Source organism: Parasteatoda tepidariorum, chromosome 5, assembly GCF_043381705.1.
Source record: "Parasteatoda tepidariorum isolate YZ-2023 chromosome 5, CAS_Ptep_4.0, whole genome shotgun sequence".
Taxonomy (NCBI): domain Eukaryota; kingdom Metazoa; phylum Arthropoda; class Arachnida; order Araneae; family Theridiidae; genus Parasteatoda; species Parasteatoda tepidariorum.
In genome coordinates, this window is record NC_092208.1 from 16,529,386 (window position 1) to 16,555,360 (window position 25,975).

The window sequence follows — 25,975 nt, forward strand, 5'->3', positions numbered from 1 at the left end:
CTGTCCTTATAAACCCAACAACACAACTTGAAATATTTAAACCCTGTAACCATAGTCACCGCCCCAAACGAATGACGAGAGGAGTTTTTTACTTTGACAGACAATTCTCACTTCACATTCTTGTGACATTTAGTGGTACACTGAAAATCTTTAACGAAATCGAAACTAGCTATGCATACTATCATGTTTTTTTTATCATGTAAATCTTGATCAATTTATTTTTAGTCAGTCAAAGGCAAGGATGGTTTCTGCAGAGAGGAGTTTTATTTCGCCGCTTGCATGTTAAAGAAAAGCGAATATCTTCACTGGCGGAATTTCTTGCAAATTATCTTTATTGGATACCTACTCATTCCGTTTTTCCTCCATATGTTCTCTCGAGTTAGAAAAACGTTCGTTGTGTTAATTAAATTATGCTCACCAGCTGATTACTTTAATTTAATTATGATTATTAATTTGCGAAATTTTTTGTTTTTATAGCTTCGTTCAATTTTCAAGTTATAATTTTTAACGCTATTAGGCAAAATTTAATTCTTCAGATTCTTTTTTAATCACGAATCTTACAATTCGAATTAACGACATTTACGAAGTAGACATCGCAATTTGCATTAAAAGATTTATGACCCACCATTGTGATTTGCAATTAGTATTTACGTGATTAAGGATTCGTTACTCTTACTACGTGACTTTCGAATCATATTTTTCAATCCATATTTACCTGATAAACATATAACACACACATCTCAATTTTGCCTCGACCTACGATTTCAGAGTCCCATATCGAACTTATTTCATATACAAATAATATTTTGCATGGTTATGTGATTTTAAAATCAAACATCGCAATTTGAATTCACTCGGTTTTAAAATCGCTCATCAAGGTTCATATTTATTTGATTTAAAAATAAAACAACGTTCATATTTACGTAATTTAAAAATCGCGATTCGAATCCGTGCGATTTTAAATTTAACATCGTGATACGTATTCACGCGAGTCGAAAATCAAACTGCATTTCTTATTCACGCGATTTTAAATTCAAATACAATTATGATTTGTATTCACGCAAATTTAAAATCAAACAGCGTTTCTTATTCACACGATTTTAAATTAAAACAACGCATTTCTTATTCTCTCGATTTATAATTCAAATATCGCGTTATTCTGGCGATTTAAAAAATCAAGCAATTTTAAAATCAAACATCGTGATTCGTGTTCACGCGGCTTAAATTTAACTCATCACGATTCGTCTTTATGTGATTTAAAATATCATTCCTATTTACACGATTTTAAAATCGCACATGGTGTTTCGCTTTGTCACGATTTTACATCAAACATCGCGATTCGTATTCACGCGATTTAATAGCTACAATTGTGTTCACGCGTTTTAAAACACTATTGTGTCCGTTCGTGTTCACATGACTAAAAAATTATACATTAAATAGTATACATTTATATATTAATGCGTGACAACTAATTTTATTCTAAAAAAGAAATTTTCACAAAATTAAACGTTAAAAAGTTCTCCAATTTAGAACTGTTACAAAAGAATGCTCAAACATTTGCTTATATAAGCTTCTTATTTCTTATAAATTAAACTTAGGTAAGACTACATAATTATTCACAAGATTTACTTACTGTGCATTATTTAGAAGTATTTTTTGCGTCCCGTCTTGAAATTAAACCAGTAAACTTTTCCCATTTACTTCGAACAAGGGTACTATTTAAATTTGCTTACTCAACTTTAAAAAATAATTAATTTTGAAATCGTACTTTAAGCCGAGCTTGATAGATTTTAAAAAAAAAAATCCGTTTTAAATTAAAATTTTCCTTTAATCATCTTTCATCAACCAACATATATGGAAAAAAATTTAGTTGATTTTACGAGATATTATAAATTTCATGATAACTGTTGCGCAATATACCATATATTTTACGTAAAGGGAATTTTGGGGATTTTTACTGTCATCAAAATACAAAAATTTTATTAAGCTAATAACTATAAATGGTCTGCAATTATGATCTATTATTCTCTATTTATGATTAACATTAAATGAATTTGAATTTTTTTTTTATTATGCTAACCCATAATTTTAAATAGTGGTAGGCATGTAATTCATTATTGATAGTTAAAAGACTTTTTAATTAATTCAAAAAGGGAGTTCTAACGAAAAATTTTGAGAACAAACAAAAAAAGGCTTTAAGCTAATTAGTACTATAAATGAGTCTCGCTTAAATATGTATCAGTAATACTTATTTAAATAATAAAAAAAATAATAATAAATAAATCATTAAATTGTGTAAAAATTAAATGTTAATCATATGTTCAAATTCTAAAATCTTGCAATATCATAATTTAAAAATCGATTCAAATTCTCTTTTTAAAAAGAGATGAAAAAGAAAATAACACTTGCTTTCGGGTCGGAAATCAGAGCAAAAAATTTTTATTGCCTAGAAACTTTTTCAATTAACTATTAATAAATAAACTTCTATGAGAAACCACAAAACATTATTCCATTCTTTTTTTATATTGCTTGAACTTTTGGTTGCTTAATGAAGGAGTAAAATTAGGCATTGCTCTCTTGGACTATGGTTATCTTAAATTACTCATTTGCGACAGCGACGTAACTTGGCTGTTTTTTGTGTCTATCGCCAAATGTATAAGTTTCCTAGCCCCCCAATTTATGATCCAATCTTTTCGGAGTTTCGTCTATCCTATTTTGAGGGTCAGGAATCCAAATATGTAAAAAAAAAAATATTAGGAGAAAGTACGTTTTTGTGTCTGGTTTTGTAATTTGCTTTATAGTTATCACCAATTAATTAGCATATTTGAATTCATCCCCAGGAACCATTAAGATTGACACTCAGTACGTGAAAATCCGATCATTAGAACGAAAGTTATTCAGGGTGATACCTTTTTTATTTTGAGCACTGTACATTATGGAGTCAGAGTTACATTGACACATGGCGTTTTAAATTTCAAGCTAAAAAAAAAAAATTTAAAAATCAAAAATGAATACATGTATTGTACATACATCTTTTTTCATGTAAATTTTTGATGACAGTTTTCTTGAAAATAATAAGATCGTTAAGAGGTTAAAAAATTTGACAACAAACGAGAATACACCTTCAGGAAAAACCAAATTAAACCTTATTTTTAAAACCAAATAGCTCTAAATCTATCTACAGTTATGAAAACTGCAAATTTTTCTAAAAAGTCAAAAATTTGAAGAGGGATTTCTTTTAAACAAATATTAAGCTGTCTAAAAAGTCTGCACTTTTTTATGAGGGTGTATTTTGATGTCTGATTCAAAGATTCCGTATTTTAATGATCTCAAACTAACTCTACTGGATTTTCCAGCAGATTTTTGGATTTAACAAGTTTCTCTTGGTTATAGTAAATTAAAAACAAAATTCTTTAAAATTAAGAGGCAGAAAAAAATCCTTATCAAAATTTGTTTCACTTTGTTGCTTGCTTTATTTTTTAAGGAAGCATTACATATAAAGAAAGTAAACTACATTTATAGTCACTTTAAAACTATTCTTTAAAAAATAAAATGAAACAAAAAAGAATTTTAAAATTTTCAGTTCTATATTCTCTAATGATTTAAAAGAGTTACGCGTTATCATATAAATGCTCCAAAATAAATTCAAAATCTATTATTCAAAATCATGAAAAAAATTAAAAACAATGAGAANAATCAGTTTTAAATTAAAATTTTCCTTTAATCATGCATATATTATAGCTGCCAACATATATGGAAAAAAATTTAGTAGATTTTACGAGATATTATAAATTTCATGATAACTGTTGCGCAATATACTATATATTTTACGTGAAGGGAATTTTAGGGATTTTTACTTTCATCAAAATACAAAAATTTTATTAAGGTAATAACTATAAATGGTCTGCAATTATGATCCATTATTATTATCTATTTATGATTAACGTTAAAGGAATTCGAAGTTTTTTTTTTTTTTTTTACGACGCTAACCCATAGATAGTGGTAGGCATGTAATTCATTATTGATAGTTAAAAGATTTTTTAATTAGTTCAAAAAGGGAGTTCTAACGAAACATTCTGAGAACAAACAAAAAAAAAAGCTTTAAACTAATTACTATAAATGGGACTCGCTGAAATATATATCAGTAATACTATTTAAATAATAAAAAAAGCAGTAAACTGTACAAAAATTAAATGTTAATCATATGTTCAAATTCTAAAAGCTTGCAAAATCATAATTTAAAAATCGATTCAAATTCTCTTTTTAAAGGAGATTAAAAAGAAAATAACCCTTGCTTTCGGGTCGGAAATCAGCGCAAAAAATGTCTTTTGCCTGGAAACTTTTTCAAGTAACTATTTTAGCTATTAATAAATAAACATCTATGAGAAACCACAAAACATTCTTTCTTTCTTTTTTTATATTGCATGAACTTGGTTGCTTAATTACGGACTAAAATTAGGCACTGCTCTCTTGGACTAAAAAAAATAGACCCTTTGATGACCGTTTTCTTAAAAATAATAAGACCGTTAAGAGGTAAAAGAATTTGACAACAAACGAGAATACACCCTCAGGAAAATAAAGCCAAAAATTTTATTTTTGTAACCTAATAGCTCTAATATGCTCAAAATCTATCTACAGTTATGAGAGCGATTTCTTTTAAACAAATATTAAGCTGTCTACACTTTTTCATGGGGGTGTACTTTAATGTGTGATTCAAAGATTCTGTATTTTAAAGATCTTAAACTAGCTCTACTGGATTTTCCAGCAGATTTTTGGATTTAATAAGTTTCTCTTGGTTATAGTAAATTTTAAAAAAAAAATATTCTTTAAAATTAGGAGTCAGAAAAAAATCTTTAACAAAATTAGTTTCACTTAGTTTGTTGCTTGCTTTAGTTTTTAAGGAAGCATTACAGCTAAACAAAGTAAGCTACATTTATAGTCACTTTAAAACTATTCTTTAAAAAATAATAAAATGAAACAAAAAAGAATTTTAAAATTTTCAGTTCTATATTCTCTAATGATTTAAAAGAGTTACGCGTTATCATATAAATGCTCCAAAATAAATTCAAAATCTATTATTCAAAATCATGAAAAAAATTAAAAACAATGAGAATTTTATTCAAATAAACGTTACTCAAGAATTGAAAATACTGTAGTCAATTTAACCTCTTAATTATAAAAACAAAATAATTTTATACATTTTGTCCTTTTTTTTCACAATAAAAAACCTTCAAATTCTCTATGTCTAAAATATTTTAAATATTATTCGAAAGCTAGCTTCAGGGTATCTGCTACATTTCGGAATTTCAAATTCATGACTTAACGAAGTTACTATTTTCTCGGACAAAAACACAACAATCTAAAAAAGCATATGTAATAATATTTACTGAAATCATAGGTAAAACCAAAACTGTTATACTCAGCATCTTCATATTTATAGATTTTAAATTTAAAAAACAAAGTAAAGAAAGAGTTGAAGCAATAAAATAGCAGAAAAAAATACAAAAGCAAATAATTTTTTTCTTCTTTTTTTAATACAGAATTACATTCTAAAGATACTTTTCCTGTTCATCAGAAAGGAAAGAAATACTCCTGATTTTTCTGTTCTCATTTCGGAATAAAAAAATTCGCCAATGACTGGCTTCAGCTAAAATTTTAAAATAAAAAATAATAACAAAAATTCTGAAATCACAGAAGTTTAAAAGATAATTTGCTCCAGAAATGATGTTTTTCGTTCATTTTTTGAAAGAACACCACAATTTTTAAAGAACACGATAAAAACATTTTATATTTTAATCAAATATCACTGTGAATGGGGACTTTGTTACAAATTCAGATATTCCAAACACCATGAAATTGGGGGAGGGGGTGAATTCCATTTCAAAAACTAGATTTTTCGGCAACCTAAATCCATGACTTTTCATGCTGTTTTTTTAAAAAAATAATTAAAATCATGACAAATTTTGTTCAATACCGAAATTCATGACTTTCCAGGTGCGCGGATACCCTGTAGCTTGGGAATATTTTTAAATTCCCACGTTTTTCTTTAAATATTTTCCATTTTATCTCTGTATTTATGGTATTAAAGATCACACTCCAATAGCACTATATTCTTTAATCCAAATTTATTAGTGACCACAATGTAGTCAGACAGAGCACAATCCAATGAACTTTTAACAAAATTTGCAAACATAAGATCCCTTAAAAGTTTATAAAAACGTTGCTTTCAAATTTAAGTTAAATTGTACTTAAGTCCTATACAATTAAGTCTAATGAATTAACAGATACATTTTTTGTTTTTTTAAATGGTGTTCTTTCAATTCAGCGCTTATATTTGAAATAGCATGTTTTAAAATTGAGACTCAGCTTCCCAATTTGTTTGCGCTTAAATACAAAAAGAAAACTTATATGTAAAATAATCAGCAGATGCTGTAATAACCTGCAACTCCAGCTGCCCTTCCAGAGGATTTCTGATACCGGGAATTACACCTCCATGAAAATAAAACAAGAATTCATGAAAAATAAAGAACAGAACACAATTTTTCAGCCACTCATTTACTGATCATAATACATATCCCAATATAATAAAGTCGTTTGAAACCGAACATTCCACAACAAATATACACAAGTTTTCAAGTGGTCATATATAGACAAAATAATTATATTTACAACAAACATTCTCATTTATACCACGCACCATGCTTATTTTGAGTAACAATACAGTAGTACTGTACAATAAAACAAAAAAAGAAACATCAAAACAAAAATATCAAGAAAAAACTAAATTTAAAAATGTAAAACACAAACATGAAATATTATAAAAAATTAAAAAGGTTTTGTTAATGTATGAAAAGTTACATTACACTATGACTATGATTCCAAAAAGCTAGACTGCACAGAACACATTCATTCACTAACAAAAAAAATTATTTGTAAATAAATATAATTTTTGAGTTATTTTTAATAATTTTATACAATAAAAGGGTGAACCCCTACAATTGTTACTTTTAAGTTATTTTTATTTCTTACTGTGAAACAAAATTTATTTAAAATCAAAATGACTACAATTTTTACATTTTATTTAGCTACATTTTATAAGACAACAACCCTCACATTGCATAAATTATTCAAAAAATATACATATCATATAGGAATTATGTTACTATAGGTCCAGAATACATGATAAACAAATTCTCTTATGTTACAATAATCTTTATAAATATATAATTTTTTTAAATTAATTTTTCAAACAAAACTCATTAAAATAATATATATATATACATATAGCTTTAACATTTCATTTACAGTTCTGAAGTTCAGCAAAAGTTGATGTTTGAGAGACATTAAAAGATATGAAATTATTGTATTGCATATATTGAAAAACTGATTCGAAACATAACTAAAATCTAAATTTATAGGAAAACATACAACAGTCATATATAAGGAAGAGTGGGGTAAGACCGTGTATCTTGATTATGTCGAAACTGGCTGTTTTCTAAAGGAGAAACTCCGAGTTACACTTTACTAGTCAAGGATCTACTATATTGGGGTATTTTTTATTAATAAGGTTGTTTTGCAAAGTCAGTTCTTTAATTAACTTTAGAGTTATAAAAATTAAGTCCAGCTTATTTACCATTTACTGAATATACATGCCCTAGCAAGCAATCAAGAACTCAGTCCAATAATAGCACTGTTCTGTTTCGATAACCTTTGCTGTCAGGGTAAGTTCGGGTACCCCCTTGATGTGCATATAAGCTGCAGAACTGTAGAGGAAGATAACTACATCTGAGACAGAACAAAGGTTTTACAGGTCCCAGAACAAAATTTATTATGGGCTTTTTCTTCAAATACCAAAAAAAAAAAAACTTATTTTCATATTTTGTAGAATTTTTGAAGACTCTTTATGCAAAATTGTAATTTTTATAAAAAGAAATTCTCTATAATTTTCCTCCAAAGAAACTAATTAAGAAACATTTTTTGGTTGGAATTTTGATCCGGCCCTCAGAAGCCTTGGGATAATTGTCCCTTTCCCTTCCCATGAGTATGGTCTTGACAAGATCACATGTAAATTACATGCATACTTTTCTCAATTTGTCATAAAAAATAGAAATATTTGTTCTTTTTTTTTACTGAATTTCTAGTATTTCTAGATTTCTTATGAGTTAACATGTGTACCCAGTCTTACCACACTAGTTGGGTAAGACTAGGTAATTTTATTTTTTTCTACAAAAAAAAAATTAATTTATTAAAAAAAAAAGTAGTACATCTATGACTTTTCAGAAATGATATATTTTACACAACTAACAATAAATATCTTGATTAAATTTCTCAGTTTTTAAGTCAAATAGTTTAGCTCCAACAGGTCCTTGAATATTAGCTACCTGGTCATATCCCACTCTATTCTATACATATGTATGCTACTAAGTCAGCAAATTCAGATTGAATATAAGGATTAAGCATTTCCCACATTGCTTAGGCACTGTATACAATTACACTGTCAAATGACAAACCAATAAAATATGAAATATCAGATCATACTAGCATGGTAACGAATTCCTTGTATTAGTTGAAAGTAATTTCTGAAAGCAAAAAATAGATTCATATTTTATTTTGCTTTCTTTAATAAGAAAGGCATATATCACCATGTAAAATCAATAATGAATGAGATAATAACCTGGCAGGGATATGGGGACCATTATCTGATATATTCCCTACAAAAATGTTCTTTTTAAGGTAAAGGGCCACTGCTCAGATAACTTGTCCAGTATTTCCTACACTTTCTTTTTTACTTACCAGATATTATTAATAAAACCCAAATAAGCATGTTAAAGTAAAATTTATGTATCATGAAACTGATTATTTGAAGAAAGAAACTTTATTTTTTTTTAGTTTCTAAGAAAAGACAGTAAATAAAAATTTATTCACTGTTTTTATCTTCATGATTTATATATGCCAACCATATGTTGTCTAAAGAGCAATTATTATTGTATACAATGCCTTGGTAAAGTATATCCTAATACATAATAATAATAATATGTATCCCAAAAATGCCAGGCATTGTCTACAATGCTAGCATAGCTAGTAACATATATATTATGCTCAACAATGTACAATCAGCTAGTTAATCAAGGCTTTAATATATTTTTACAGCATAGGAGTACATTGCTAAATTGAAGAAAACACATATAGTCAATTCATTGATGAAATACATTAATTTTAGAGCCATTTAGAACACTAACGAATTGTTTCTCCTATTGCATTCTAGAACTATTATCATGCATTAGCAAGGAAAAGTCTTCATTAGTGGCAAAAACTGAACAACTGATTCAGCAGATTATATTGAGACTAGTACTTGCTTTACAGTTGCGTAAATAAAGCAACCAATGGAGGGAATATCATAAAACAGAGAAGTTAATTACAATTAAAAATGTTATCTGCATTTCTTTTAATTTCCAATTCAATTACCTGAGTTTCGGCTATAATTTTTCAAAAGTTAAGATAAAAAACATTTTTAAATTTTATTAATTTTTACCTCTAAGAGTTGAACCCCTGAGCAAAATTTTACTGACATTTCTCTGCGATACACCACACTATTTTCTTGTTAAATGAGATGGGAAAAACCGGTTTTCTGACAAAAGAAAAACCGCTCGGATACTCAGAGGAAATAAATGATACAAGAGTTCATTAAATGAAAAAAAAATTTTTTTTTTTTAAACATTACAGTCGATATTTTCTAATTCTATAGCAGATATGTTCATACAACAGATGATTTTAATTCTTAGCAACAGTACGAAGAATTTATCTTGGTTAAAGACGTGCACGGAAGAAAACTTCCACATAAACTTGCTCATAGGCATATATTAAGCAGCATATTTAAGTATACACATCATCAAAAAATGCTACAGATAAACAAGAAATATATCAAGCTGTTGTACGTATAAACTACCTCCTAGGGATGCACAAAATTTTTATTCTTAGTCATAAAAGCATTTTTATTTTTTAATTCTGAGTAATTTTCTCTAAATATTTATTTAATGTAGCTGATTATTTTATTTTTTAAATAAAAGAATGATCAAAATGTTTTACATTAAAAAGCTTATTGCAAAATATTTTATAACTTTTATAATAAAATAAAAATTTTGAATTTTTAACTAATTGTAAGTTCAACAAAATAATGAAAATAAAATGTAATTACTAAAAAACCATCTATTTTCATAGAAAGATTTAGACTGACTTCTCCAGAATTGTTAATTTCCAATTAGCTCTTGAAGAATTACCTTTAAAATGCTATTCATTATTTTAAAAAAAATATTACAGAATAAACTAAAATTGAGATTTTCTTACTAAATAATTTAAAAAATTTTATCTATTATATCATGATTTATTAAAAATGTTTATTCCCCGATTCAGGGGAATTTGAGCTGTACTATTAATAAAAGTAGTATTTTAAATGTTTTTCCTGATATAGTTATATTTTAACTGTTTAATTGTATTTTAAAAATCAGGTTTTTTAAAAGAATTAAAAAAAAAAAAAACATTTTTGAAAATTAGCATTGAATGATTTAATTTATCACATCTTGATACTGTTTTGCAAGAATAGCAAATCAGCAAGACTGCCACCACTTTTCATGTATAAGGCATTTAAGCTTATTCCATGAAATGAATTACTAAGAAAACAATTTAAAATACTTTTACGAATTTTCTGAAGAAATACTTTTTGCTTTTAAATAGTTATATAAAATAATTTCAGTTGCTATGGAAAAATTCTTCAATAAATTTCTTTTTTGAATGTTTAAAGTTTATATTGTCAATAAAATAAATTTAAGAAAAACAAAAATTCCATTGAATAAAAAAGTAATTTTAATTTTATAAAATCCCTATTCAATGCATCCCTAATATTTCCTGTACAATTTATTTCAAAGTTACAGAATAAAATATAGCTGTGCAGATAACTGAAAGTCAACTTTTTCATCGAAGTAAAACTTCTCTATCGACGTGAGGAGAATCGGCAGCATCGTAAAATCGACTGTCGTTTTGTACGATGAAGCCAGCTTCATCTTTCTGATATCCAGGAGCATGCCATGTGTAGGCTGGAGGATTTTTGTGTTGATTGCTAACCAAATCATTGACTATTGTTGGGTTGTATTGATGGCTGGACAACTCCACCATGTTTGAGGGGTAGGAGTTGAATGGTTTTTGGTATGGCTCTTCAAGGAATTCAGATTTCACAGTGACTGGGTATTGCTCCAAGCTTTTGTTGATGATTTCATCTGAAATGCCTTTGTCTATCTGACCAGAATCTACTTCTTTAGCAGATAATAAGACACGGCCTAGAAACGAAAGTTTAAAAAAAATTATTTGCTGTTGCACAGTAGGCAACCAGATGAAAGGAGAACACTTAAAAAAACAGAAGGATAACTATTTACTATAACATTATTTAATTGACATTCGTTTAGAATTGGAAACCATAAAAGTCCATGGTCAGAAAGTAGAGTTGGGTCAGTCTTAACCATAAGAATTTGAACAGTAATTTAAACCATCCTGGTCAATATTAGTTTTGATCCACTGATATTTATTCCATTTATATAATACTATATCAAATATATTTCAATAGCATATGTGAAAATTAAGTTTTAATGTTTGTTAAAAAGTAAAAAAATGCCACGATGTAACACTTAGATACAATGTAAATATTTTAATTTTACTTTTTTATAGAAGGTTTTTTATGTAATATGTATTGATTTTCAAAAAGGATTACGAATGATAGGTTATATAATTTTTATTTAGTTCATTTTTTTTTTAAGTTTAGCTTTCTTTAAATTAAGACTTTTTTGTTTTGGATTATTCCTAACTTAGAAAATAATTTTTTCATTAATAAAGAACATTGGAACAACAATTCATCAGATGTAATATAAATTTACATTATTAACTTGTGTTTTTAACGAACTGGCTTATTTCTACAGTCACACTGTCCATTTTAATGTTCTTATTGCTTAGTCATTTTTAACTGCACTTTAACTTTCATTATTACTAAAGTGATTTTTCAAAAAAAAATTTAATAAGAACTTATTAAGACCATTTAAGATTATTTTTAACAGTTTTGATTTTTAGACTACTTCTGGATGGTTAAAACCACTTTTATTCAATTTCATGGTCAAAATCATTTTTGACTGGTAAATATTACAATCCTATCAGGAAGTTAAGTTTGATAAATCTTTAGTGCTACAGTGAAATATGTTTTAGTTGACCCCTTGTTCCTTGATTTGGTGGTGAACTTATAGAGGGGAATGGGTCATTGATTTATTTATATATAAATATAGTTTGTCTAAGGTAAGAACTCCCCCTGCCACAAAGTTTGAAATCCTCTGCTGCTGTGGAAAGAAGAATAGCTCATTTCAGGGAGGGTAGCTTCTCTTCACTTTGGGACAAACACAATAGACTGAGGAAAAGATAATCTTTCTCTCGCCGAAACCCGTTCTAGATAATGACCCCACACCCCTACTTGAAATAGTTTTACCTCTTTGCCATAGTCACTGCCAGATGAATGGCTAAGGAAGTTTTTACTTTAGACAAACTATAGATTGGTATTCTTACATACATCAGAATAATGTATGTTATAAATTTTCTGATGACGTCACTTGTAATCGGATTCAAATTAGTTCTTAATACTATTTTATCAATTCCTTGCAATTCTAATACATTATATAGTAGCATAGAAAACTTCATAGTAAGTTTTTTCTTCCTGGTCGACTCATGAAATACTTAGAATAACGCTACTAGACAAATTTGACTTATAATCACAGTCAACAAACAAGATAAACAGTTGGTCCAGTTATGATATAAGATATCGATACCAGGAAGGGAAAAAAAAGTCCACAGTTTCACTTTACTTTCGATTATATTTATTCTTTTATACATGAAGACCTCAGAAGTAAAAGGTGATTATCTCATAAAAACTTTTCTAACGTAATTATATCAAAATTATTATATCAGTAATTATATCATTCTGCTAAAATAGTATGAGTCTCAGTAAAGAGATGGCACCACAATATTGGCTCATAAGAAGTCATATCTGTGCAGTGAGCTTCAGGTACATAGGTCAGGACTGAACATGAAATATATTTGTTCAGTTGCAGTTTTATATTCTTTTTTATGCATGCTGATCTAAGGCCATTTAAACATCTGTTTAAGGATAGAGTTCATTTTTTAACTTACTATGTTATGAGAATTACAGAACCCAGATACAGGACTGCCACATAATCACGCTTTTCACAAAATATCTTAAAGAGGGGTAGGCAATTAGAAACTAAAGCTTTAAGAATAATTAGCAATTTTGCCACCACTTCAAAATCCTCATCACGAGAGAGCTGCAACTAAATGCACTTAATATGAGCTTTTAAATCATTTAGGGGAGAGTCGGGTAGCCCTGCCCACTTAAGGAGTATTGCTTATATTTCTGTGTAATATTGAGTAATAATCAATATTTTTGCATGTTTCTATTGTTTTATCATCTAATTAAATAATGCAAAAAGAATGAACCAAAAAAAGAATAGTTTAACTTAAAAAAATAGAAATTTAAGAATAGAAATTTTTCTCAGCTCTTTTCAAAATGTGTCAGGCAGCCCCGCCCAGTTACAAAAATTAAGTTTTTTGACTGTTTTTTCAGGTGTAAATGAAAATGACCAATGTATTGACAATAGATAAACCTCATTTATCATTTTTATCACAAATTTTATTTATTACATATTTATATACTTTTAGTGAATTCTATTATTCAATAACAAATGTTATACATATATTTGTTGCTAAAAATGCATGTAACATTCAAATTTGAAGCAATAAAATAATAATCTTTGCAACCGTACATTTATCGACGAAATAAAATTGGGCGATGACACCCGACATTCATGTAAGCGGGGCTACCCGAAATCCAATTTTTTTGTAAATTTTTAATTACTCGAACAATTTTCCACATATAAGCTTCTTTCTTTGTGCAAATTAAACTTAAGACTACATACTTTAATGCTGTATGTATAGAAAAAATTATTTTTTTAGTATTAAAATGAAGTTTAATCGAAGCATTCAACCAATTTTTTTTAATTTCATGACTACTGTATTCAACATATTTTCGAAACTATTGTATACCATCTTATCAGCTGCATAAATGCTTGAAACTTTGAAAATAATCTTTTTTTTAATGTAACAATTAATGTCCGATGGCCCATTGACTTGAAAAAATATTCAACACATATGAAATTGACAGTGGGCGGGAGTACCCGACACTCCCCTACATGTAACCGACACACCCATACATGTAACAGTTTGAAAAATAACTTCAAATTAAATTTATAAAACTAAGAATCGTACATTAAAATATAAAATTAACTAACGTTAGAAAAAATTTCCCAAAAAGTGCAGAAATTTGACAGCCTGGCAGACATCAAAAGTTTAGTACAGTTTCATGATTGTATGTATAAAAATCAAAGTATGGTTATATTTATTTATCTTTAATAAAAACTATATATATTTTCTACATTTATTTAAAGCTTAAATTTCCAAGAAATCACATCAGAAATTTACTTTGACTTAATAAAATTAATTACATACTGTATAAATAACCAATTGAATCATGTTCTACAATTGAGTGTTTTCAAAACTTAAACATATTATTCAGCCAAGCTTATAATCCACATACAATGTAAGAAAGACATGAATAATAAAAAAAAAACCTAAATATGTAATTTTCTTACCTGCAACAGGTGCAGTATCTTGAGTTTTACTGTTAGAAACCAAGCCTTTGTGCTCATAGTTGGTTGTAGGAAAAAGACTTGGTAGAAGAAATAAGAAAAATGATGCTAACAGTATCTGCAAAATCAAATCACAATTAGAAAAAATATTAAATTACGTATGGAATATTTAGAAAATAAATTTGGGTCTCATAGAGAAAACACTGCCAAAAAATAAACATAAAAATTAAGTTATATTACTTAACAACTTTCAAATTTACTCCAAATAATTATAGACTTAGTAATCCACAAATTTTTCCCTAAATGAGCAATAAGCCCTGAATCACCTGCTTTAGTTCTAAATTAATTAGTTTAAAAATGTGTTCTATCTAATTTAAGACTATTGAGTTTTATAAATTCTTAGCAGATTCATTTTTCATCTCTATATCTTTCTTTCATCCTATCAGTTCCCTTCACTAAGTAGTTCTTGTAGATGTGGTGAGCATTAGATGCTAACATATTAGTCCCTTTATAATACGGATTAAGTAAGGATTATTGCGAAAATTTTTCATACTTGAAAAGACATCAAGACGTGCATTAAACTTTTTCCTGCCGTGGCAGTTTGTTAGATAAAATTGCCAGAGGCGGGGAACCCTTGTTTAATTACAGAATTGCCATTTGACAAGGCTAATTGCCTACTTACGCATTAGCCATCATTACTTGACCAATAATTTCTGACCAATACTGGTCAATAGAACAATCTTCTAGTTTTTAATTTTCAAAATTCTTCACGTGTCTAAAAGGCGGCAAATTACACACACACAGTAAATGGTAAAGCCTTGAAATGAATTAGACCTCTTGGAAGCTAACTTAAAATTGTTTCGATATCAAAGATTAGATAAAATATTTCATTGCATTTTTAACAACTATCTATTAACTCACTGATTGTTTCTGAAAAGAAAAAGTCCTACTTTAACCTGCAATCTTCTATGTATAGTAAAACCGGTTTTCAAATGTTAATAGATAGAGGGATAATGTATAGGGGAGAAATTTTCTCTCAATTTTGCCCATTTGCTAAACTGCCAGTGGATTAAGGTAAGTGTATCCTGGCTACATAGGACCCCTGATAAACCATACAAAATTGTTTTTGATTTTCTTCCTTTTTTTGAATAATTTATAACTTAGCTCCAAGCTGTACTTTATATCTGTCAATGGTAATAATTTATCTTCTTCCTTGCCAATTAAGCTATTTTCACGAATTACATATATTTTAAAAACATTTCTTTTGCTTCATTAAAACAATTTATGTACCATTGGTTCATCATTTTTAAATAATTTAAAATGATTCGGGGGGAAAAAAGCAATACTATCTGCTATAAAAATTAATTTAACCTTGATGTCAAATTTTAGAAATTTTGTAATTCTCTGATACTGATGTGATTGCTGTTAAATGAATTTAGCATACAGAGAAAAAAATTTTAGGAAGTACTTAATGACTAATTCCCATTGTACAAGAATTTCTGCAGCAGCTGGTCTTAGAGTCAGCCATTTAAATAAGGAATGTTTTATAAATATAGAACTTTTAATATTCTTCTCCTTTTGTTATCTGTAAAAACTATTTTCCTCATGATGGTTAAATAAAGAAATTACCAGCCTTATCATTTCATTGCTTCGAATCCTATTTAAAAGACATTATGAACTTTGTATAAAGTGACAAACATAAACTTCTTTCATAAAACCAGAGAAGCCACGTTTATCAATCTATTGACTGTTTAAATAACTTATAATAGGCATATTTTTAAAAGGCAAGTTAGCAATTGCTACTATGTTTTAAGCATACAAAACTTTGCTAGTTGCATGGCCTAAGAAAAGAATATGCACAAGTTTGTCATTTCTGTTGGACCAACACTGAATTGCACTGGAAACCAGTTTTGCAAGAATTCATTAAATCAACACCAATGTGCCATGGTGGTTCAGGGGAGAGCGCTTGCCTCCCAATGAGGTGAACTGGGTTTGAATCCAGCACCCAGCTCGCACAGAGCTGATGTAAATTAGCCTCAGTGGTAGATGGATTACGAATTAAGATTCCTCTTGACATCAGGCTAAGCGTGGGAGGTTTTTGTAGTTTTCCTCTCCATGTAACGCAAATCCGGATTAGTTCCATCCACAGGTCCTCTACAAAGGCAAATTTTACCCAATACTTGATCCAGGAGTTCCCTTGTCTTCTGGATTGGGTTCAAACTTACAAGGCTACGGAGTTCAACATTAGTAGAAGTAAACTCTAAAATTTGGGTTGGCCTTTCAATGACGGTTACTTATACATATAAAAAAAAAAAGAAAAAATCAACCCTAAACTGGAAAATGAGAAGAAAAATATTTTTTTTTTTTTTTTTTTTGGCTACTANTTTTTTTTTGTTTGACTAAAGAATGATAATAAAAAAATTGGCACTTGTATACGCTGGTAATTTGATACAAACTTTTTCTTAAAAAAAAATAGGGATTTTGTAGAGACCAAGCATTAAAAAAGGGAGAGAAAAAAACACCAAATAAAAAAGCCACTTTAAGGGACCAATGATGTACTGAATGTAGGGTGGAGTATTGGAGAGATACAAGAAAAGAGAACTTAGGTTTATAGACAAATTTTATGGCACGGCATAGATATAAAATTCAATATTTAAACTAAGTTTTATTAATAATAATTAAAATATACCAGAGTAAAAAAGAACGACACCACCACACAAATAATTAACAATCCATACCAAATTGATCAATACAATATAATTTAAATTCTTGATTTATCACAACCCATTCAAATAATTTGATAAATGATACTTACCATAAAACATGTGCTAGTTGGAACTTGTTTTGTAGAACTTCCAGCAATGACTGATTGCAAATGTTTAATTTGATCCAACAAACCTCTGTAGGTAACAATGCGGAAATATTAGCCACATCTAATAGAATGTTTTAAAAATAAAATACATAAAATAAAATAAAAAAGCGTTTTCAAATTATGTTTGAATTCTGTATTCAAATTTGCAGTAAAAGCTACGTCTAATATTAATTCGAAGTGTTCAAACTTTGAAAATACTTTAAAACCATTTTCCTTCCTCAGAACAATAATAATTAGCTTTTTTTCTAAAAAATTTACAAAAAATAATAATAATAGTTATTTTCTTAATAATAACTCAGTCTATCATTATTTTAATTTAATAATAACTAACTGTTCCATGCACATTTAGTTGATCTATTTTATTTATTTACTATCATTAATAAAAGCTACATACATAGTTAATCAACTAAGCAGTCAGAATTTTTAGTTTTGGGCAGGAAACATGCAATTTATTGCCCATAATAAAGAATTCTGATAACTGTGCATACTGAGTACTTTATGATAACTCTAAATGCACTCATTGCATATAAGATATTAATATCCAACTATATTTATACTAATTTTAAAGATTAGTTCAATATTAATTACAATTATAAAAATCACTGAATTTTTAAGATTATAAAACATAACTTACTTCAATTCAAATAATATCAATAAAGCTTTGAATTCAAAGTAGATAATAAATTCTAATAATTAAAACAAAAGCTATTTCTTTTGATCAATATACAATTCAAATAGCACAATTAAAAATTAGTAATTTTTTACCTGCCATATCTTTTTTCCTTTTTAACAGTTAAGCATTTTCAATATAAATTTATTCAGATACATAAATTCAGCCACAAAAACTTACTTTTGTTGGTTTTCTAACACTTGCACTTTTTTCTGCAACCGCATATTTTCTGTTGTACAAATTTTAACTCTAAAATGAAAACAAATGTTACCAAAAAAGCTACATCTTATTAACTATTTAAGTAATATTATTTATAACTAAATGCTTAAACCTTCCAAGGACAGTGGGATAAAAACTATGTTACTTATTTTTGATAATATAAACCTCTAAAATTGTAATAATTATTATCTATTTAACACCTTTAGATTAACTACTTTTCATTTTGAAAAATGTAAACATAAAGCAAATCATATTCATGTGGATATGTATACGATGACCAATCCTCTGGGCTGTTCTTGAATACACTTTTTGATACAAATTTTCTGCCTCGTAAAAGATTAAAAAACTGTTTACGAATTACTTAAATCTAACTAAAGATCAGATGTACTACCATTCTTGCTTATTCCACAAAAATTACAAAAGACAAGTTTTGGCGGCCAACATTAACATAATGTTGTAATTAAAGAAATACAAAGAGTATTAAGATTTTATTCGAAAGTAACATAATTGAGTTACAAATGTATAATTAATCTTTTACTATGTACAATCAAGCCCTGCTACAGTGAACTGTCTGTGTCTAATATGTCCACTATAAACATTGGTTTCTTGCATCCAAATTTCTTTAAAAATATATTTTAGCATATGATAGTTGAATTACTGAAAATAGGGATTGCGATTTTGCATAATTTGTTTTAAAAATTATTAACGAATTAAATAGATAATAAATTAAACTTTATAGAGAGAAATACTAACTTAGCTAAAAATGGATTTTTAATTTTACATTTTATGAAAGAAATTAGTGATTTTTGATTGAAAGACAATTCGATTTAAATAGAGTTCAACAATTTTCTTATCTTCAATATGCAGGGGAATTCAGAATTCAGGACTTTCTGATCCATATTTTCTGTAGAAAAAAACATTCAGGATTGTTTACTGTGTGTTTTACTTCATATATAGATGATGCTGAAATTTTATTTTCTTCTAATTGATATTCTTCCTAATCTTCATTCATTTGTTGAATTTCAGAGACAATGCCATCACAGGTAGGGGTACCAGAAATGCTCACTTCATCATTGCAACATTCAAATTGATCAATACATTCCCAGGAAAAATGTCTTCCTGTTTTTCTAGCCATTAGAGATAGATAAATTGTCTTCATCATCTAATTCCTTCACATTGGAGTCTTTTTCTTCCTTCGAAAGACCTGTGTTTCAGAAACAGTTGCAAATTGTTATTGGTGTCACCTGCCTCTATCATTTTTCAAACAAAACTAGAAGAGATGCTATATTCTGTGTCTGTGTTGCTTTCTTCGTAGTTTTCTAAAACATGCATCAATAGTTATCTTTCATAGTGGGACTTCAGACTCTGAATAACGTCATGGTCTTTGAGCTGCAACACAGAAGTCATATTTGGAGGTAGAAATAAGAGCTTAATGCACTTGACTTTTTGAATGGAGGTGAGCAGCATGCACATGCAAGTTTAAAGTTGGAGGACTGAGAAAAACTTAAGGAAATGAAACTTGAGTCCACTATAACCAAACTACCATTTTCTCACCTATACATTATAAGTGTTTAAAAAAACATTATCTAAATGGAATTTGGGAAGGGACCAATGAAAAGGTTCACTACAACCAAGTTCACCAACCACTATAATGGGATTTCACTGTATAATTTTATAAAAATGCAAATAAATTCAAACAAATATACCTATTTATAATGCTAGAAAGCAAATTATGGTGAGTTTATAGCTATACACAAAAGGGTAACTTAAATTTACATTTATCCTAAAATTTAATTATTCGGAAAACAATTTTTTACTAATACAGTATTTTAAAAAAATTTGACGTTTGTTGCCAGCATTTTGAAAAATTATAATTTTCTTTTCTTACAGACTTTTGAAATTTTCTTTTTATTTTTAGTTAATTTTCACAAGTTATTCATTGATTACATTTCATTGCAAACACTGACCCCATTGCATTAATTGAACTTTCATAATGGTTACATTCAGATTCTTTGAGAAAGGTTGTGAACTAGATTAATAACTTACTGTAACAAAGCCTAGCTCGAAAAATAATTCTCTTTTTTTTTCTTTTACATATTTATTAATATATTAGACAATTCAAAGGCCATTGACTAATAAGAAATTTGCGGGCTATTTTTGGCCGACAAATTCATTAGGTTTCATAATCCTATTCTAAATTTTCACATTAGAAATAATTACCTATTTTCTAAGCCATCCACATATTCTTTTTTCCGTTTGCGGCTTTCTTGAGCTGAATGCTAAAATAATAATAAATATTATCAAAACTAAATGCAACTTAAGTTAAAAAAATTATTATAATAATTTTAGAGTTATTTAACTTCAACTCTATACAACTTTTAAAAAAATTAATGAAGCAAAATAATATAATTAACATAAGCAAAACTTAAAATATTTAGCTTGTTTTCAATATGGAAGTCTTACCTTATTTCTTATTTTTCTGCGAATTCTTTTCAGCTCTTTTTCTTCAGCCTATAAGATAAACAATACATAAAATAAAATGGTTAACTTTTATCTAATTAACATGTTTCTTAACGAAAAAATCTGTGCCGCAAATTTGGGTTCTACTGGTAGTGAAAAGGCTTAATATGGCAAAAGCTCCAAAGATACTTAAATTTTATCCTTAGTTTAATCCTTATTGGTGGCTTAAAGGAATGTTTTGCTTTATTTCTTATAAAAATGTCTTAAATAAATATAACGTAAGATCTTTGCTAGATGCTAATTTATCAAAAACACCTTAGTTGATGACATAAAAAAATATGAAAGAGAAATAAAATAAAAAATGAATAAAAAAAAAAGAATCTAACAATGTGTGCTTTGCTTGAAAAGTTTAAAAAATACCTGCTTACCTTTCTAAAAAATTCATAACTATCACTGATTTGTCGTTTTTCTGAAAAGTAACTTCTATTCTAACAAATGCTTAGTCTCTGTGAAATATAATAAGGGACTGGTAACACCCACTTATATGGGGGGAAGGAAAAAAAACGTTAAATATTATAAGAAAGAGAATTCCTTGAGGCCACTGCCAAGAATTTAATTCCAGTCATATATCCATTATAATAATTTGAAACGTAATTGAAATATTTTTCAAACAATAACAGATAGCTACTTAAAATAAGAGAAAAAAAATAGATTGTCAAAATGTTTGCCTCTTAGCTAATTAATATTGCTAACAAAAAATATAGATTTTTAATGAGCGTCAAAGGAGAAAAACAATGTGGGAAATTTTACTTAGTTGTGCTTACAAATTCTTATTCCGTGAAAAAAAAAATTTTCATAACATTTAATTCACAGCATATATATTTTATTGTAAATCTATGCATAAGCACACAGAATCAAAACAAAATTTGGTAATCTTTAGGTTATCAAGGTTAAGTATTGAATTAATATACCTTTGTGAGTGGGAGATGAGTAGGAATGTGTAAGCCTTCTTTCTTAATCAGTTTCATTTCATCTTCAGTTAAATGTAAATCTGGAATCTAAAAAGTGGAAATCATATGATTCAACAGAAATTAAAATGTTTTAAAAAGGTCAAGAAACCATGCACATATTTAAATATATAAACTTTTCAATATTTTAAGATAAGCAAAGGATAAAATAGAAACAATTTTAGTGTTTATAAATTTATATTTTCAAAATTAAACCGTCCAATAATTATCAAAATCTGAATAATAATCTTTATTTAGTAAATTTGATTCACATTTATTAAATTCAGTGTAATGTAACAGAATACTTATTAGTTCTTCAATGACACAATATATTCATTTCAGAAGTTGTGCATATAAAGTTAAAAAAATTATATTAAAAATTTATAAGAATGTCATTATGAAAATGCATATTTCAAACAAAAATGCCAAACTTTATAAAACAATGATCAAAGCCTATAAACTCAGAAACATTAAGATTTTCCCTGTAAATATTGAAAGTTTTTAAGAAGCGCTAACTACAGAATAATCAATAGTTAAAATATTTGTAGACAATAATCCCATTAACAAAAAATGATACTTTTGTTTCAACACAGATTATAAAATTGTCATTTGCATATTTGAAGTAAAATTTCACTTTGAATTTCATTGAAAATAAAAATTATTATAGTAATTGTTAAAAATATTATTAAATAACAGTACAAAAAACAGTTATTTAATTAGTAAATTCTTATAAACTTACTGTGCTGAAAAGACTTAAGTCATCATCATCTTCACACTTTCGCTTCCTTCCAGATTTCTAAAGAAAAAAAAATCATGAACATATCAAGAATTGCAATAAGAAAATAATGATTTCATAACAGATTCCATAATTTAATGTTATGGATAAAGTACAATAGAACCCAATTTATCAGAACCATTGCCTATTTTGACTGCAGGACATCCATAATATTTGAAATCCTAACTCAAGGTGTTCTGCACATAGAAAGTGGTAATCCATTTCAATCATCTTAAATTATCATGCACACAAAAAACCTCACATCATTTTCTACTAACAAATAGTCCAGCAAATAGAAAAAGAGTTTATTTTTACGCTCTTATTAGCCTACCTATCTAGAATCGGAGAGGTGAAAATCATCCCAATACAATTTACTGATAATGGGAAATGGAATTAGAACATAATTGTTTAAAAAAATGTCAATATTTGGAAGCAGAAAAAAAATGAAAATGTTAAAACCGGCAGTGGGTTTAGTTAAAAGAGGCTTTCTAAGGCTGCAAAATTTCTGTGATGTTGGCAGTGTAGCGAAGCCCTTTTCATCACCTGGAAAATGTTTTTAAAAGGATTACCTACTCTCCTGAACTAGCCAGGGGGACAGAGAAATCGTTAGCATTTGGAAGGCTATAACTAAATTNAACATAATTGTTTAAAAAAAATGTCAATATTTGGGCCCTTTTCATCACCTGGAAAATGTTTTTAAAAGGATTACCTACTCTCCTGAACTAGCCAGGGGGACAGAGAAATCGTTAGCATTTGGAAGGCTATAACTAAATTATTAAGCTAGATAAATTAAAAATTAAATGGCCCAATTAAAAATGGACCTTGGTGATTTTTGCCTAGTGTATTGAAATAGATATATATATATATATACACTCACACTTCGGACTTCCATTTAATGAGCTTCCCTTTCACGAATTTCTCTATTTTGCAATTTTGTAAGAGGATCCAAGAATTGTTTAGAAATTTATTCATAAAATAACCTCCAAATAACAATTTTCTATTTAATTTCCAAATTTTCTATTTAATGAACTTTTCTTTGAGATTCGCTTTCCCTATTTCCCAAAATATTTCAGAGCATTTAAAACTTAAAGCATTTAATGGGAGCAATGATCTTGAATTGATTTTTGAAGGTACTTAACTTTTAGAGAAAGCAGTATCTATTTCCCTTTTTGCTTGCATTTCAAACGAAAAACTCAGACAAAATTATTGGATTTTATCAGTAGCAATTAAACTTAAGAACGCATGGTAATGTATGATAAAATTACTTTTATAACAAATGCAGCTAAAATTTTATACATAAATTTAGCTTTTTTTAGTTGAAAATGTATGTAGCATAATAGTGTAACACTGGATAATGTTTTGCTCTATTCTTGCTTTCCATGCAGATTTCTTTTATGGTTAAGATTTATAAATAAATAGTAGATACTAAATTACAAGATAAAGATGCATCAATTGCTATTTTAATTATGTCTAGTGTTTAAGAATTTAAAACCTGTTTAAATATTTCAAAAGGTGATTTTCTATTTAACGAACTTATTATCAGGATTTAAATAATTCATTAAAAAAGAGGTCCGATTTTATATATATATATTCCAGTTTTCATTTCAAAGATCAAACAACTTAAACATTTTCTTAGTTAGAATTATTTTAAAATTTATTTTCAAATTTTGAATAATTTTATCAATAATAATATCAGGTATAAAGTCTATAGAAATAAACATTTTGGGTTAAAGAGCCAACTTTAATAAACATACAAACATGTTAAAAGATATCTTAGTTTCTAATTTTGATTTCTGGAACTAAAATTGCAAAAACCATATTCTTCAGAAGCTTAGCTTAGGTTTAAGGTTTCTACATCTATAAAATTAAAATAGAAAAGAAAACTTTATAATACCAAGAAGAAAAAAAATTTTTAAAAAATGAAATTTTTACAATTATTGCAAAATTTTTTATAAGATATCACTGAGAGTTATGAGAATTTTAGAAATGTGGGGCCACCTGCAATTGCTCTGCTTACCCCACCCTTATGACAGCTTTCTCCAGAGGAGTAGACTTCCTAAAGATTTATGACACTCTAATACACTTTAAAGCATAGATCAATAATTTCTCAGATGATTAGTAAGTTGTCTGTGGTTTAGACACATGTCAGGTAGCACAGATGACCAAAAACTGCAAACTTAAAAAGAACTTGCTGAAACCAACTTAACAATAGGTGATTTTTGATTATTTTAATGTCTCCTTTGCTCTTCCTTACTTTATCAGTGATTGGTCGGAGTTTTCAAACATATTTCCCCCCCTTTCCCTTTTAAATATCAATTTAGGAGTCCTAGAGTTCATAGTCTTATGGCTACATTTTTCTAAGAATTCTAGAAAATGTGTATTAAATGTAGACATCAGAAAACATACTTTATAAGGGACCAAAATAATTTGTCTTACAAGCCCCAGATTGAATTTTAAACATTTTGTCGCAAAGTGAAGCATGATATTAATTTTCTCAACTATAATATTCACCATTTGATAGCAACTAGAACTAGACACCAGTGTGTTTCGATACAATTAAGTGATGTATATTTATGAGGTTAAAGCATTACTCGCAAAAGTAAAAAAATTTTAACACTAGCTTATTGATTTTATTAAAGAGTCTTATGCATTTGATATGGATTACAAATAACTCACATTTAGAAATGCTTTTTTAACAAATACTATTACCTTACTTTAACAGCTTCTTTAAATACCAAATCAGGGTTACCTTATTTTAACTACAGCTTTTTCAATACCAAACGTTAGATGGATTATCAGGTTTCTACTACACTTTTATAACACAATAAAATTAATATCTATAATTACCGTGGATGATTTTGTGATTTGTGGCAAAGGCAGTGTGATTATGGTTGAATGATTAGAATCATCTAACTGAGAATGTTCAGATGTTTCTACAATTACATCAGCCCCTAAAACAAAACAATGAATGATTTAAATTTCTTGAAAAATATAGTTAAATACATAAACATTTTAAAATAAAAAATAAGGTCACACTAATGAAGGTGTCCTTCCTAAATTTATATTTAAAAGAGATTAAAATATAACTTTCTCACATGAAAAGTACTGGGTATTTGACTATATTTTTTTATCTTAATTTTTGAAAACAGATATTTTCATAAGGATGATAAAGTAAAACTCTAGAAACTCTTATCAGCTTTGCTTGATAAAAAAAGCATAAATCAC

General features: G+C 27.7%; 1 protein-coding gene across 6 annotated transcripts in view; it reads right to left on the minus strand.

The window, feature by feature from the left end:
• Positions 1 to 8,248: 8,248 nt before the first annotated feature.
• The window catches only part of LOC107456962 (uncharacterized), a 28,642-nt gene continuing 10,915 nt past the window's right edge, over positions 8,249 to 25,975 (minus strand). For all 6 annotated transcript variants that reach the window (XM_016074966.3, XM_016074969.3, XM_016074967.4 and 3 more), the window contains exons 5-13: positions 25,598 to 25,701; positions 22,715 to 22,771; positions 21,940 to 22,026; positions 20,972 to 21,019; positions 20,729 to 20,787; positions 18,470 to 18,538; positions 17,563 to 17,647; positions 14,751 to 14,865; positions 8,249 to 11,330 (exon numbers count right to left, since the gene is read on the minus strand). In XM_016074966.3, the coding sequence (XP_015930452.2) occupies positions 10,969 to 11,330; positions 14,751 to 14,865; positions 17,563 to 17,647; positions 18,470 to 18,538; positions 20,729 to 20,787; positions 20,972 to 21,019; positions 21,940 to 22,026; positions 22,715 to 22,771; positions 25,598 to 25,701 (986 nt within the window). In that variant the 3' untranslated portion in view covers positions 8,249 to 10,968. The remainder of the gene's footprint in view (positions 11,331 to 14,750; positions 14,866 to 17,562; positions 17,648 to 18,469; positions 18,539 to 20,728; positions 20,788 to 20,971; positions 21,020 to 21,939; positions 22,027 to 22,714; positions 22,772 to 25,597; positions 25,702 to 25,975) is intronic.